General features: G+C 35.7%; 1 protein-coding gene across 3 annotated transcripts in view; it reads right to left on the reverse strand.

Annotated features, from left to right (window-relative positions):
* Positions 1-5,582: 5,582 nt before the first annotated feature.
* The window catches only part of Frl (formin-like protein), a 251,620-nt gene continuing 240,760 nt past the window's right edge, over positions 5,583-16,442 (reverse strand). For 2 of the 3 annotated variants that reach the window (XM_083120387.1, XM_083120386.1), the window contains exon 19: positions 5,583-7,924. In XM_083120387.1, the coding sequence (XP_082976513.1) occupies positions 7,712-7,924 (213 nt within the window). In that variant the 3' untranslated portion in view covers positions 5,583-7,711. Of the gene's footprint in view, positions 7,925-12,323; positions 12,380-16,442 lie in introns of all 3 variants that reach the window. The other variant, XM_083120388.1, reaches the window with a different exon arrangement.

A 16,442-nucleotide genomic window follows, 5' to 3' on the forward strand; every position in this document is an offset into this window, starting at 1 on the left:
TCTTGGTCAACACACCCACCCCTTCCACACCACTCACCCAGCTCAAATGGTGCAAGACCTGCCCATACTTATCACCTCCCCCACCCTACATATCCCCATAGTGGCAGGTGAGTTCACCCTTCACCCTAAGGGCACCTGCCACTCATCCAACCTCATCTGCCAAATACCACCTTTAACAACTGTTTTTGTGTGGACATTATCCATCTTTTACCCCCCCCCCCAACACACAGACACATTTTCCGCAGGCGATGGGAAAGGGCCCTATATATCAGGCATGCATGCCACTATAACCCCCCAGACTCAACCTAGCCAAACAATAACCCTCTCCCCCGAAACTACCTACCCACCATGCGTAAACATTTGTTACCTATCAACTAAGTTTTCTGGCAACATTGTACCGATGCTACTGTCAGTATTCTGTGCCCCTGTACTATGCCAAAGTGTGCACCTCTTTTTTCTCAAATGACAATGTGGTAATCCCGCGAAATATCAACTATTTCTTTTCATGTGGTAAGTGTTTACTGTCTCCTTCATCATTTGTTTTTTCTGCACTTCTGGCACTTTTTGTCATCCTATTCCTGTGTTTATAATATATATATATATATATATATATATATATATATATTATATATATATTATATATATATATATATATAAAAGTGAAAGAGGAGAGAGAAACACACACCAGATGAAGAAAAACTTCAAATTTTCGTGACTGCATGACACATCTCAGTAGAAAAAAAGACTTGTGAAATAAGCTACATGAACAGTGTGATAGCATGGCCTGCAGTGTTTTGTGTGTGTGTATGTATGACTATGATGGGGGCAGAGCAATGTATGTACTCAAAAAGTTGGAAGCTAACGCCAATTTAACCTGGCTGGTAACCTGAGAACACCTTGCTCGAATTGATAGAATTTATACATATATATAATATATATGGCCTATTCCAAATGCAGACAGGCAGGGGGTGTCAGGGTGATGTCACAGATATCCATGAAACTGAAATATATTATTCTAGATACACATATTTTTTTGTTTCGCAAAAAAAAAAAAAAAAAATGTTGACTTAGGCTGCCTCAAAGTTTGGGACCAAATTTTCACGAGTTTTGGTGCCAAAAATTGTAAACGGCTGTTTCTCGGGAACTATTAAAGATATTTGGATTCTGTTTTTTTTATCTGTAAGTTTATTGAAAGCCTTTTCAAATGCATATACAACGAACTTTATATGCAGCTTTTGGGGTGTGCTATGAATGAAATTAAAAAAAATTAGCCCCCTTTTGGACCCCCAAAATCTCGAAAAAGCCACCCTCAAAAATTTGCAAAATTTCAGGGCAGTTACAGCAATACCTCAAGTTGAACATATATAAATTTCACGGGGTGTATATGCCTGGTTGTAGTTTTACAAAATATTTTAATAAGCACATTGACAAGCTGAAAACTTAAGCATAAGACATTTTTTTATTCATGCTAGGCAATGTGAACTCCCAGTACCGGTATTCATATGTTTGTTCTGTTCATGAAAGCTTTTTCTACACAGGCAGTTTCAGTATCAGAGATGGCATGCAGTCTTCCAGATTGTCCAAGGGGATGTGGTGGAGAAAGAACTTGCAGAATATTTTGCAAAGATATCACACACTGATGTTCTTGTTGCCTAATTCTATCAGGAAATTTATAGCCCTTTGCAGGTCCATGTGGCAGCATGAAATTTACATGCACTTCCTGTATCTCAAAGTCCACTTTTGTTGCTTCTGCAACCCACCAACAGTCATCATATATAACAGCCAAAAACGTTCCCACTTTGATGTCGTGAATTCCACAATACTGCATAACATGTGAGCTGTTTCCCATAGTAACAGTCACTTTTTGTTTCTCATGCTGGGCAGTTCTTGCAATGGAAACTACAATATCATTTCCGGTTCCCTCTGCATGCCACACATGGCTTTTTTTAATCATTCGCACTGCCTGCACATGTACCCACTCTTTGTGTTTCTCATCACGGAATGTTTGAATCTCTGCAGATGGAATGTAAATCAGTGTAACAGCTGATGTATATGTCTGAACAACAGTCTGAAATTCTTCTGCAGTCTGAATGCACTTAATATGCCCTGATAATAAATTGTGCTGTGTAGCAAGGTGCTTAACTGAACCTCCAACACCGTCACATGCTGATTTTCCATGCCCAGTGTCTGTGAAAATCCATTTCTTGCTTGGATATTGGAGTGATCCAAGTTCATGCAGTTGATAACGATTTTTGAAGTGACTTGCAGCCCCATCTGATATAAGTGTTAGTGATGAAATTGCACTGCCATTCTCACTTACACAGGTAATGATTTTCTTAACAGCTAGAAGAGCATGCGCTGAGTCATGGGTGGTTTCATCGCTTACAATGGCAAAACTTCTTGTACAATCTCCCTTATACGCTACTGCAGTGAATATAAACACCTGGTCGTTTTTCCAGTGGTAGCTTTGTATCTCATCTCATAGAAGAACTGTCCAGTTTTCAGCGAAATCAACATGAAGCACCAAGTGTTGACTTTCTACTTGTGCTCTTATCTTTTCTTCTGCCACTGCTTTTCTTTGAATGTCTTTCACATGCAAGTGTGAGACAGCTTTGACTGTCCATTTAGCAATTTCACTAATGAACAGATATACTGGAACTGTCTTTTTAATAAGGTCCCCATTCTCCCAGAGTGCAAAAGATATTTCCTCACTGTCTTCTTCTTCATCAGTTAATCCCAGAGACTCTAAACTGATTCCATCACTCCTGGGACATTCACACATTCACCACATTCGCCAAGAAGACAGGAATCTGTTGGTGGAGAACACACTACAAGCCTTTGTAGGTGATGCATTAATTCACTCATATTGGTGGGTAAAAAACTGCTGTTGTTTTTCACTGCTATAGAACAAAGTTCGAAATTTGCACAGTATATGCAGACACATACTTCCCGTGCAGGATGAGGAATAACCCATCTGGGCCGTAGAGAATAAAACTTGGAACGGCCTACTTTAACATCAGGGTGGTCTTTGGTAAATTTGCGGTAAACCTCTTGAACAGTCCTAGATAAATAACGTTTTGGTTTTAGAAGTTTCACACCATTTTCTCGTATTGCAATCACATCTTTTGCATTTGGACTTTGAACAGAACAGTCGACATCATCACTCAGAAAGTAGCTTCTTACTAAATCAATACTTGCAAATGGGAGTGGGTGTCCTTGGTAGGGATCTGGTGTGTGGTACACTCCTTTTGTTCTCCTAATTTGCCGTGATTTGTCGATCATGTGTTTTGTTGTCTGTCGTATTGTGCTTAGTAGTTGGTTTTTTGATATTCCTGTTGGCACAATTGTCAGTAGCAGCACTTTTTCATGATACGAATTGCATGAAGCAAAAGAATCACTGATCGTGTGGCACCATTCTGCACATTGACTACATTCTTCTGATTCAGACTCATCGGCTTTAGTTGACACAATATTGATATCATAGATTTTCGATAACTTGGAACCTGTACTAGTCTCAAATTCTGTTGCCAGCTGCTGACGTTTCCTGCTTACGTAGGCTTTTCTTCTGTCTGGTCTCACAAGACGAGGTGTTTTTAAGGGACTAACATTCATTTCAAGGTTAGATATGGTTGCATTCAATGTATCTGTCTCTTCCTGTTTTGCATTGTACAGATTATCATCATGAAACACTCGAAATTCTCTTCCCAAAGTAACACTTTCTTCTTCAAACACTGAACCTTCAGAAGATTCTACACATACTCCAACTTCCTGAACAATGACATCAGTCCGCACAGAATAAATGTCAGAGTATCGACGGTAACAGTTAAAACAAACTAAAGTATCATGATTAATGTCCTCACGTTTAAAATCAGTTCTCAGCAACACTGACATATGTTCAAGTTGCCTGAACTTCCAAATCTTGCTTTGATACACACATTTTTTATGCCTATTCTCAAAGTCAGGACACTTTATTCTTTTCTCAGAAAACACTGCTTTTCCACTTGTAGACATCTTCCAAACGACTCAAAACTCAAGCTCAGAAGGAAGTAACAGCAATTTGTCACAAACAAAAAGAAACAAATGAACATGTGAATATGAAAAACAAATTACTTCTAGTATGTTCTATAAATAAGAAATGAGTGTGATCAGCAATATGATGATATAAACCAATTACATGAATTGTTTGGTTATGGACTCTTATGATGTATATGTCTTGCTTGTTTTGCATTTAAAATTTGTATATTGTTTACCAATAATAGCCTGATGAAATAAAGTTTGTCTCCTTCAATATTAAGATTGCGTTTAAGTTTTCAGCTTGTCAATGTGCTTATTAAAATATTGTGTAAAACTACAACCAGGCATATACACCCCGTCAAATTTATACATGTTCAACTTGAGGTATTGCTGTAACTGCCCTGAAATTTTGCAAATTTTTGAGGGTGGCTTTTTCGAAATTTGGGGGGTCCAAAAGGGGGCTAATTTTTTTTAATTTCATTCATAGCACACCCCAAAAGCTGCATATAAAGTTCGTTGTATATGCATTTGAAAAGGCTTTCAATAAACTTACAGATGAAAAAAAACAGAATCCAAATATCTTTAATAGTTCCTGAGAAACAGCCGTTTACAATTTTTGGCGCCAAAACTCGTGAAAATTTGGTCCCAAACTTTGAAACAGCCTAAGTCAGACATTTTTTTTTTTTTGCAAAACAAAAAAATATGTGTCTCATAATTTTGTATCTAGAATAATATATTTCAGTTTCATGGATATCTGTGACATCACCCTGACAGATTTTCTCAAATCTGCCTGAATTGAAATGGATTTGGCCATATATATACACAGTGTGTCTGGCTTAAAGTATAATAAATGAAAAATTAATAACTTGTAATTGATTAAGATATTTCCGTACAGTTTTCTTCTACCTGTAGAATAACACAAAAGTTTTTTTTTATATAACTAATACACTTTGATATGTGCACCAATAGTTGCATGACAGATATTGTACAGCATTACTGGAGTTACATTCCAGATGAACTTGTTTGGTACACCTGAGACTTTACAAAACAAAATGCCATAGAAAAAATCAAGTGGTGTAATGTCCAGGGATCTAGGGGGCCAAGCGATAGGAGCACCTCTCCCAATCCAGCGTTCAACACACTCACGGTCCAGGAAACCCCTGACTTCTTGCGTATAATGGCACAGTACTCTGTCTTGCTAGAGATTACATCAGGTGGGAGCTGAGGTACAGCATACAACCTCAACATGTCCAGGTATGTTCTTGCATTGACAGTTTGTTCCGCAAAGAAGAATTGGCCTATGACCCCCATTCTTCATCAACGCACACCACACATTGACCTTGGGGAAATCAAGTTGGATAACTATGCACAACCTAATGAGGACTGACGTTTTTGCAAAGATGGTTGAAAAAAAATTGAGATTATCTTTCAAACGACATATTGTGCTATTGGTTAAATTTTACAGATTATGAATTTTTCTTTTATTATACTTTTAAGCTGGACACACTGTACTTAAAATAATTGTTAATATATGTAAGGTCAAAGGATGAATAAAATAAAAGGCCCCATTAAAATTTTCAATATATGTATTCAGATTGCCACATCTTCTAGAGAAACAATTTTGTACTTTTATTTTGTGTGGGTCATAAATCTCTATTGCCATGGGTAATAAAAAATAACATACTACAAGTCAGTTTGTCAAACATATTCATTGATCACTTATAATATAGTAAACCAAATTTCAGATTAATTACAGCAGTAAACAGAGATTACTTTACATATTAAAAATATACACAATTTTCTAATGCAAATATCACACTGTTTCCAGTTTTCAGAATATGGCATCAGATTGCATAAATAGCCATTTTAATATTAATTTGTGATTTTTGTCAATACTTTTGTGCACGCAATTTGATATAAATTTACACCTTACCAAACCCACCCCTTTCCCGAAATTTTATCTTATCACCCCTTATCTCAAAATGTGTATTTTTTTAAACTAAAAATTTTCCTCTTATGTATTATATGTATATTAATGTATTAATTATTATAATTTATTAATGTACTTTGTTCCACTACAAATGCTTAAATAATAATACATAATAATAATGTGCTTTCATGCATAAAGTATATACTTTGTAGCCTGCTTTATTATATGTTTTACAATTCCCCATTCCATAACAAAATAGCAAAATGAAAAACAAAATGTGAATTCACAAAGTCATGTTACAAAGTAACACACAGAAGACTCAATCAAAGTTGACAAATACCGAAATAATATTCAGTCATTGTAATGACTGAACAGAAGATTTATTCTAACTTTTTAAGAAGAGGTAAAAGAAATGGGAGTGACATATTCCAAAGAAGCAATGAAATTTTACAAATAAGTATTCTTTTTGAACAGAATATTGTGCTGGAATTTTTTCCAAAACATGATCATGTTGATCGTTTGGTGTACAATAAATAACCATTTTTACATCTTATATCCTCTTATTACACTAGGGAAATGCAATTAATATAGTGAAGCAGCATACAAATGTTTACAACCAAGAATACAAATACATGCAGGAAAGATTTCCATCATAGTTGTAGGTTTGATTTTGATTAACAGTACTTTAATAAAATATAAAACACTTTTATTCCCAGTCAAGTTTAAGTCAGAAGCAGTTAAAAATTCAGAAGAACTGTTTAGTTATTTATGTTTTTGTGCATTGTAAATAAAAAAAAAAATATAGCAATTCAGGAAAAAATGAGGTTTCCTAATGATGCAGTATTAATCAATAAAAATGTTAAATAGAAGCATTTTTATATACCTATTTCTAGTTTTAAATCAGAAATTTGATTTCCTTCTTTTATTACGTAACATACATTACCAACTTATGTGTATCTACATTGACAAAAATCACAAATAGTAATATGGCTCTTAGCAAATATTACAGATTACAAAAAATAAGGCAATCATGATATATAAGACACAAAGGAATGTCAAAATTTAGCACCACACACACACACGTGTGTGGAAACAAGTTTCAGCAACATGCTGTAAAATAATATAGGTGCTATATATGCATTACTCTCAGCAATTTAATCTACAATAGCACAATAAAACCTGATAGCTTTCCTTTCCATCTCTAGAAAAGAAATTTCTAAAATACATTCTTTTATGTACTTGCAACTAAACATATATTAACATGACTTACAAAGTAAAAGCATAGTTATATACAAAATTATATTCTTGAGGTTAGTGTTGCAGCCAAAGTCTATCAAGCAATGTCATATATTGAAACTAATATGTTACATTATATACACACTCAAATACACACGTACATACACACACCATGCACACAGCACTTTTCATACATTAGCAACTTCTGATTATATAATCAGATAATTCAACAGCATGAGTAGATTTGTACAGTTATTACAAAATAACAAATGTATGAGATTATTCTCTGAGGGCATTAAATGCTCATGGAATGAAAAAGGAAGGCAGAACTTATGCCATTTCTTATTGTTTCCTTGAGGGAATAATGCATTTTCAGTCTTGCTGAACATTGTGCTAAAATTCACTTACTTTCTTCCTTTTAAAAACAAACTTTCACTTTAAAAAAAATCACAAAATTAATTCAATAATTCTGGATAGGATGGGGATTTTGCAGCACCAATAGTTGTCTTTTTGTTTACTTTGTAACATTCATCACAACTCAAGTTCTTCCATTGTGCGCGAAAGTCTGTTGTTTTCCACTCGTCTTCGCTGACTTCGTCTCACAGCATCAGCACGTCTGTATGGTTCACTTTTCAGTCCAAGTAATATGTCTTCCAAAGCACCATTATACACCTCGTCTTGCTGAAGAAGTTTCTTCTCGTGAACCATCTTTGTCTTGTTTTTCAACTCATTGATGACTGCATCCTGCAAAAGAAAATAATAACAACATGATTAATCTGAACACCATGGCTTTTCATTTTGTGACATGTAGTCAGAGCATAAGTTACACAATCAGTGGCATCTGAAATATTGGAGCTCTGCTGGGGAATGAAACCTGCCCCAGCATTAAGAGAACATTACGCAACAGCCCATTTTGGAACAAAAATGGTGACTGTATTTCTTTGAGCAAGATTAAAACTAAATGGCAAGAATTTATTGATTAGTCCTGAAATTCCTGTTATTGTGATATTTGATATTTCGTGCATTCTCCTGATTTTCCCATGGAGTAAATGTGTGTAACTTGACACTGGAAAAATAAATCTTGTTGGGAACAGCATACGTATTGCTCATTTCCATTCTGTATTTCTTTATCATTATTGTAATTAATGTAATTGCTTTTGAACTTTTTGGTTAATCATGATGATGAATGATGAACTTAATGAAATTAATTATGGGACAAATGCAGTGATACATCCAAGCTTTACCCAAGGCTCAAGCCTGGAACCTGTGGCTTTCTAGCACATTACTTACTTTGATCACTCTGCTCATTTTCATGTGAAGAGATTGCACGAGTTCCAAGAAAACTTACTACTTTACATTGTAGCTGGAGTTAGTTATGTGAATCAGAACTGCTCTAAGCCAAATAAAATTTATTAGTGGTGGTAGAGCTGCATGCAAAAGATCCTTCCCTGGCTGTAAAAAGAAGTACAGTAACTGAAATGAGTTTCAGTTTCTATTGGCTACATAAAGCACGAAGATATGTTTCTGAAACTTTTCGACCAGGTCGTACTTATTCCAAATCATTTTCATTCAGAATTTAATACCTCATTCCACATGCTCAAGAGGCAAGAAAGGTTATCACATCATGTACAACACAAAGAATGTTTAGTAGCATTTCTAGGCAGAAACAAAATTAATAACACACAAATCATGCTAGATTAAACAACCCATGTAGGTTATGCAGAATACTAGGACTACCAAGATAAACTATGCACCTTGAAAACAAGACAATGTTATACTAGATACACAAATGCAAGCATATTGCTTGATAATGTACATGTGGTTAAAAAAAAGAAGAAAAAAAGGAATTAGCCAGTTTCCTGGTCCAGGAACCCACAAAACAGCTCCATGTCACAGGTATATTGGAAAGTAGATAGTACCCAGATGGGAAAGGTAGAATGGGATCCATTAAGCTACATCCTACAAATAACAATATTGTTAGTGTCATACATTATGATAGTACCTTTGTTATATTTTGTGTTAGCATTACTAAGTATAAATAATCAAGAAGCAATTGACACAACCTCCTTTACTAATTAATAACATGTACATCATGATAATCTATAATGTTACAATTACACATCTGAGAATATGTCACTTGTGTTTTCTAATTAGGCCATGCCTGAAGGCGTAACAATACACCATTGTTTTAAATCTTAATCCAAGAATTAATCAATTAATCATTGGGAACCATGGAATTGTTCATTGGAGCTGAGAAAAATCAGCTTCCACCACACTGATGTTGGACATAATCAATAGAAAGAATTCTTCATGTTGCTATTCAATGGCTGTGTGAATATGTGTGTGTGTGATAACATACAGCACTCTGATGATACTACTGAACAACTGTGTTCAATTCAGCATACTAGTTGCAATAGTCCTTCCAAGATACATTTCATTTGCTTCTCGATTGTACTCGCCAATATCGAATCAATACTGAAATTGGGTGAGCCTACTCTCACCAAAAGTAAGAGCATCTATAATCAGGCATAACACTTTCAATCCCATTAACACTTTCAATCCCATTAACACTTTCACGTCATTGTCCAAATGAGAAGGCATAGTAAACACTGATCAGATAATACATTTTGGTACTGTCAACAGAAACTCTATTTTCAAACCAAAGTGGAAAACCTACCACATATGCAGCCTCATTTATATCCTGACCTGCAATACCGTATTTGTGAGTATATAGTGCATACGTAGTATGTGTATATAATGCACACCCTGGTTTTTGATGGAGAAAAGCAAGAAACAATTATATTTTGTATATAATGCAAAATACAATTCAGGTTAAAGAAATGGCTTTCTTACTTGTAGGTTGTAAAGCTGTTCCTATGCTGATCAAGAGTGAATGACATCATACCTAAATTGTTCACTCATCACTCCCAATCCAATGATGAGTCTAAATGTTGAGACCATACTTACACCCGCCGCAAAATGACTTCGGACCTCATAACAAAAGCACAAAAATACAGAAAATTTATGTGAAAAGCTATTATTAAGCTATTAGATACAGCAAAAATGCATACTGAGTCATGTTGCCTTTACTTTTGAGAACCATTTGGATGCACGTGGGAATGGAATCACTAAGACTTCGGAAGTAATTTAAGTCCTAACAATGAGATTGAACTGCCAGTTATTAGAAATATTTCCATGGAAACAAAGCCTAAATATTGGACATGGAATGACATTTTCTACGGAATCAAATAGAAGGCATCGAGCTGAATCCATTGCGCATAAAATCATTTCTCTATCTTAATTAGCAACTGAGATATGGGCGTTTGAAATTAGGTATTTGTTTATTTCAAATCATCTCCATGGAAACAACAACAATGGCTAAAAATGAGATTCAACTTTCCATTGTTATAAAGGTTTACATGGAAACAAAGCCTAAATATTGACATGGGATGCATTTTTTTTACGGAATCCGAAATAATAGCTTTTCACGTGAATTTTCTGTATTTTTTGTGCTTTTGTTATGAGGTCCGAAGTCATTTTGTGGCGGGTGTATATCTTAACAAGGAGGACAACCGTATGCCTTTGTATGAGAAGCCAGTAATTTTCCAATCCAACAAACATATCTGATCAACCCTTTTCATTTATTGCTCTAGTCATTCCAGCCCTCCACCCCTTTCTCACTATGCACAGTCATTCACGCTGTTCACTAAAATGAGGATGTATATCATGGCCAAAAAAATGTATACACACTTTAAGAGATGTTATCTATATGTTACTTTTCGATGATGAATTTAATTATGATAGCAATGTGTAGCATGATGTTCATGCAAAATATGTTGTTAATGAAATAACTGATAGCGTCATCATGTGGCAGGCAGGGCAGTCAAAGAAAATGTGCATGTAATAATCTTGGGATGAAATCTTTCCATTTTGCTGTTTTAAGAATGTGTCGTATGCTTCTTCGCTAACTCCTACCTCATGTACATGTTGTTTGGTAGACTTCTGTGGTGAGCATGTAGACTGTTCCAACACCATAGCAGAGGAAGCAGGACTTGTTGCTGTGGGAGGTCTCCCTGATTTTTCCATGTCCAGATCTCACATAGTACCATGTGTCTCCAACTTATAGGTTCTGTTGCACACTTGCCCCTCCATTGTTGTTGTACTTCCACAATGTTCTCAAATTGCAAATAACACTTCAAAATGGTTTGGCGCTCCTTGAACGATGGCTGTGTTTCCGCTATTTTCTTTCACTGTCCTGTCGGTCGCATGTTGATGCTAGCATTCATTTTATTAATGCCATCTTTTGGCAACATCATACTACACATTGATACAATAATTCAATTCAAAGTTGAAAAGTAACACACAGCGTTAAAGCATGTGTACATTTTTCTGGCACACCTGTATACACTGGAATATGTAAACTCACAGAGAAGAGACAAATGTTATACACAGTATTTCTTCGAATCTGAAGTTTTTGGATGTTGAAAATTTAGGTGTGACTTAGATTAGATGGCATCTTGGATTCGAGTACATATGTATAAATAAATATACCACTGTATTAGTGTAATATAGTGTAATGTGCTGTTATTATCAAATGGTAAATGTTTACCGTTGTAAATGTAACAATAATATAAATGTAACACTACTGTATTCTTCTAATAATACAGGTATGTACACCTGTGCACCTTAAAATGGAAGCAATCTTTTCTCTCAAAAGCTGAAGCAATATTTAAGGTGTACCTTAAATATGATATGTATCTAACAATTGGATCTTTCCATTGCTACTCAATTATTTGTACGGTAACTGAAAATTATTATTACATAAAAATAAGGAGAAGATAACAGTTTTTCTGAATAAATAATCATAAAATACAAAATACGTATATATATGAATTTTTGAACAGTTTCTGGACAGTTCTGTACACAATGTAAAATATGTTCAATAAAATAAATTTAAAATTATGTGCACTTGATTTTTAGACATCGCTTTATAAATTTTGTGTCAAAAAAACGGAACAAAAGCACAGCACCCAAATAATACATATTTTCATCTTTAAACCAGATATTTGTGCAGAAGCTTTTGTGACTAATGAACAATCATTGTGCACTGTGCTGAAATAAATATTTACATAAATATACATACCCTATTGGTAACTTAAAAGTTGTATGAACACATTTGCCATTTAGTTTATAAGTTGCCTGTGAAACAAACAAACGTGGTTCTAACTGCAGTTGGTTTGACATTTCAAGTGATTACACAATTAAAATTTGCAAACAAGTTGCAAAAAAATACATAATACACAGCAATATGGTTGTTTAAAAAAATATATAAACATTTGCAGCTTCATGCATTTCAGTGGTTGTTGCAAACGCCTGGTTACAAAAACAGAAAAAAAGAAAACTATGTCAATTTGCAAGTGTAACAACTTTTCTTCAGATATTTTGTCTGGGACTGGTGGTCACTCTCCATCACAAGGATATTGGGGAGTTGCAAATGAGTGCATAATATGGTCATGGAAACCTACAATGACAACTGGGGGGGGGGGGGGGTCGTCATGATGACCACACGTCACCCCATAACTGTTTGGTTGATCACTCATCTCTGCTGAGGCATATGGGAGTGAAGTTGCCAGTCTGTAGGTAGGCCTTAACCCTCAAGGGCTGTTGCTGCATTGTTGTCTCTTATCTAAATTGATTGCAGTAGATGTGCTGAATCTATTTCATTTTGATTTTAAGTCCACTTTATGAACAAAAAGGCTAATCGGAATTGGACCTACAGTTTAAAGTGGGATCCAAACCACTGTGTGCCTCCACCGGGTATCAAACCTGGGACTCCTTGATTACAAGGTGAGAATGTTACCACTACAGTGGCCTCAATGGAAATCTTTACATAAGTAAAAAAAAAAAAAGCAACAAAAACAAGGAAAGTCTGATTATTCTTTGTTTTATAGCTTTCAAAATTTCACAATTTTTTACTATCAATATTTTGTCATATTTCCACGAGAATGTACAACTTCTTGTAATCTTCTGGGCATTGAATCAGCTAAATTTTCAAAATAAGTTTCGTCCATTGTCACCCAGAACTTCTTCAGCAGCTCGGCTCGGGTACCCCTTTCTACACCCTCGATTTCAGGCACATTTCAAATATTTTCGTGAAAATATTTAGTTACTTATAACAAACAGTGTTTGCAAATAGTGCGGAAGTTAATTTTTTAGATCTACGTGCTACAAAACTTAAGTTTTTTATAAAATTAAAATTCCTTGCGTAACGTCAAAAAGGTTTTTCAGAACTTCTATGATGGCGGATGATGGATTCATGTCACAGGCGCAAGTCTGAAGATTTCGGATCATGGATTCATGTCACAGGCGCACGTCTGATTTTTTTCTTTTTCTTCTTATGATTGACTTGTGCAATGGGAACATTTGCAATTGCGATATGTTATTTGTGTGATATATTGGCAGATTGGAGATATCAGACATTGGATTTCATTTATGGGACTTCAGAAATTGGAATTAATTATTTATTTTTGGCAACTGCAGGCCGTAAAGGGGAGGGTTGTTTTTTTCTAAATTACTTGTGGTATGGGATAATTTGCGACTTCTTATTTTTATGATGGGAAGGGAGTGGAGGACTTCATTTTTGGACTTACAAATTTACCTACGATCTGCAATTCAGTGCCTGGCCTTGGTAAAAAGAGGTAAGTTACCTTCTTAGGTGTAATTTTAGCCTTCATTTTTGGTATCTTCATGTGTCAATGCGGAAAACGGTGAGAAATAGTGTTGGGGGCAGGTGACTCCGCCCAATTTCTAACATGCCTTTAAAAGGGACTCTATAGATAAAGGCGGGGCTGAGGTAGCGGTAGGGGGTGGTAAGTCAATCACCCCAAATGCGGAGCTCGGAATCGGTGGGAAATAACTTGAAACGGCTGTACAGTTCTAAATACTTCTTTCCACGCTCCAATTTTTTAAATTTCACAATTAGGATCACATAATTTTCATAAAGAAAAAGAAAAAAATTGAAAATTCGAGGGTGTAGAATAGGGTACCCGACCCAGCAGCTCTTGTAACTCTGTGATGGTAGATGGTTGTTTTTCTTTAACCTCTTTCTTTAATTAATTCCATGCATTTTCAACTGAGTTTAAGTCAGGTGAGTTACCAGGCCATTCAAGAACTGGTATGTTATTGTCATTCAACCACTTTTTAACCGATTTCTTCCTGTGATCTGGCGCACCATCATGCATAAAGTACAGACATTCATGAATTGTCCAGAATGTCAACATGTGTTCTTCCAATACTTTTATGTATTGGTCCCCTGTCATGGTTACATTCTTGGAGAGAAAATATAGTCCCCCTCTAACATAAGCACCACTGAATGCACCCCATACCATCACACTAGCCGGATGTTTAACAGTGTACCTTGGATCATACCGCAACACATTTTTCGGTCTTTTCACAATTTTTGGTACTGATCTAACGAGTGTAAACGTGCTTTCGTCAGAAAACATTACATTTCGCCAGTCTTCTGATGTCCAGCTGTTGATATTTCTGCAGGAATTTAGCCTTTTCGACTTCATAGTTGAGGTTACAAGTGGTTTCTTGGCAGCACGATGAGCTGGTAAGTGAAGGTCTTTCTGTAGTCAATGTTGTATGGTGCAGATGGATACATCACTTAGCAGATCTGGATGCTTCTTCTTCAACTGTGTGGCCAAAATCGATGGATTTGATATAACTTCACGTTTCAAAATCTTGTCTGTTCGTGGCGACGTTTTTCTGGTATCCCCAGAGTCTACTTTCCATGTAGGTGTTACCAAGCCAAGTGGTAGACATGCAGCTGCTTTTTTAAGGTCGTAAATAGCCTGTCTTGAAACTTGCAAATCAGCTGCCACACGAATCACAGACATACCTTGTTGAAGCAAAGTCAAGGCACAAGTCTTCTCTTCCATTGACAACTTCTTCCTCCCCATTGCCTTCTTAGGCAGAAACAACGAAATGACAAAACTGCACACTTCTGTAACACAGAGAAATTGTTTGCACTGGATACCACAACCGGGACTCCTTCTCTGGTTCCCTTGTAAAGACTGTTAGCCCAAGTATAACCACAACACTATCGGCTGTTGATCACTGTACAATCACAAGATTATAGACCCCTCTCACTTTGTTTATTTCGGAGTATAACAACGGCACAGTTGGTGCGCATGATAACCATGTAAAGATTTCACTTGCGTTCAAATGTAAAGATTTCCATTGCGGCGACTGTATGATGACGTTACCACTATACCATTGGGGAGGCCCCAAATCTATTCTTAGAAATGAATAAAGCATTCGTTTCATTATGCTTTCTTCTGGTGATTAACTATTTCATTAAATGTTCAAACACTTTTCCTTCACTACATCATGGTTTTATGAATACCCTCCCGTGGGCAGATGATGCACACAGTCAGATGGGTCCTCAGCTTTGAAAAAAAAAAGTAATGAATAAAGAAAAAATAGAATTTATTCAATAAATATAAAATTAAAGTAAAATTAAATTTAGCTTTCCACACTTATGACAAAAGCTTTGCTAAAGCAAATATAATTTGTATAATAACAAAATTGAAAATAAAATTGTAGTTGAATCCCTTAAGAAGAGGGTGTGAAATTTTTTGCATTATATTTTTCTTATTTTAAGCTACTTTTCTGCCTCTTCAGGATAATTATGATGCTTAGGATGAATGACGGTTAGATGAAACTGACAGAAGAGACATGGTTAGCATTATCGTCTTTGGTGCAACTGGTTCCACATTCAATCCCAGTGGAAACTACAGAGCACAGCCAGGGAGCAGCAGAATGTAATAGTAGACTCCAGTATTGAAAGCTAGAAAAGAGGAAGACTCGGACTTGCACTGATCATGCACCACCCAATGAAAAGTCACCTGGAAGACCTTGGTCCTCAAAGGGCGTTTGTGTCACAGAGTTTTAAAGATAAAGAAACACACACACAAAGGAACCACAAACGTCCATGTCAGGACTTGAATCTGTGACTGTGGGTGGTGTTGCAAGAGAGAGGGCAATTTTACTATAAACTTCAACAGTTGTACTCCTACTTTTATGACAGACTCTTGATAATTACATAATGATGTTTGCTTCACCATGAACTATTATTTGAAACATAGAAGTTGTCTGCATTTTTATTTTTTTAAATATAGTAGTGGATAGCTCATGGCTTCACATTTCCCAAAGATGGTCTTCACACTGTCTACTTAAGCACTATGTTCATATTTTA

Source organism: Lepisma saccharinum, chromosome 4 (assembly GCF_977018435.1).
Source record: "Lepisma saccharinum chromosome 4, izLepSacc3.1, whole genome shotgun sequence".
In the NCBI taxonomy this organism is placed as follows: Eukaryota; Metazoa; Arthropoda; class Insecta; order Zygentoma; family Lepismatidae; genus Lepisma; species Lepisma saccharinum.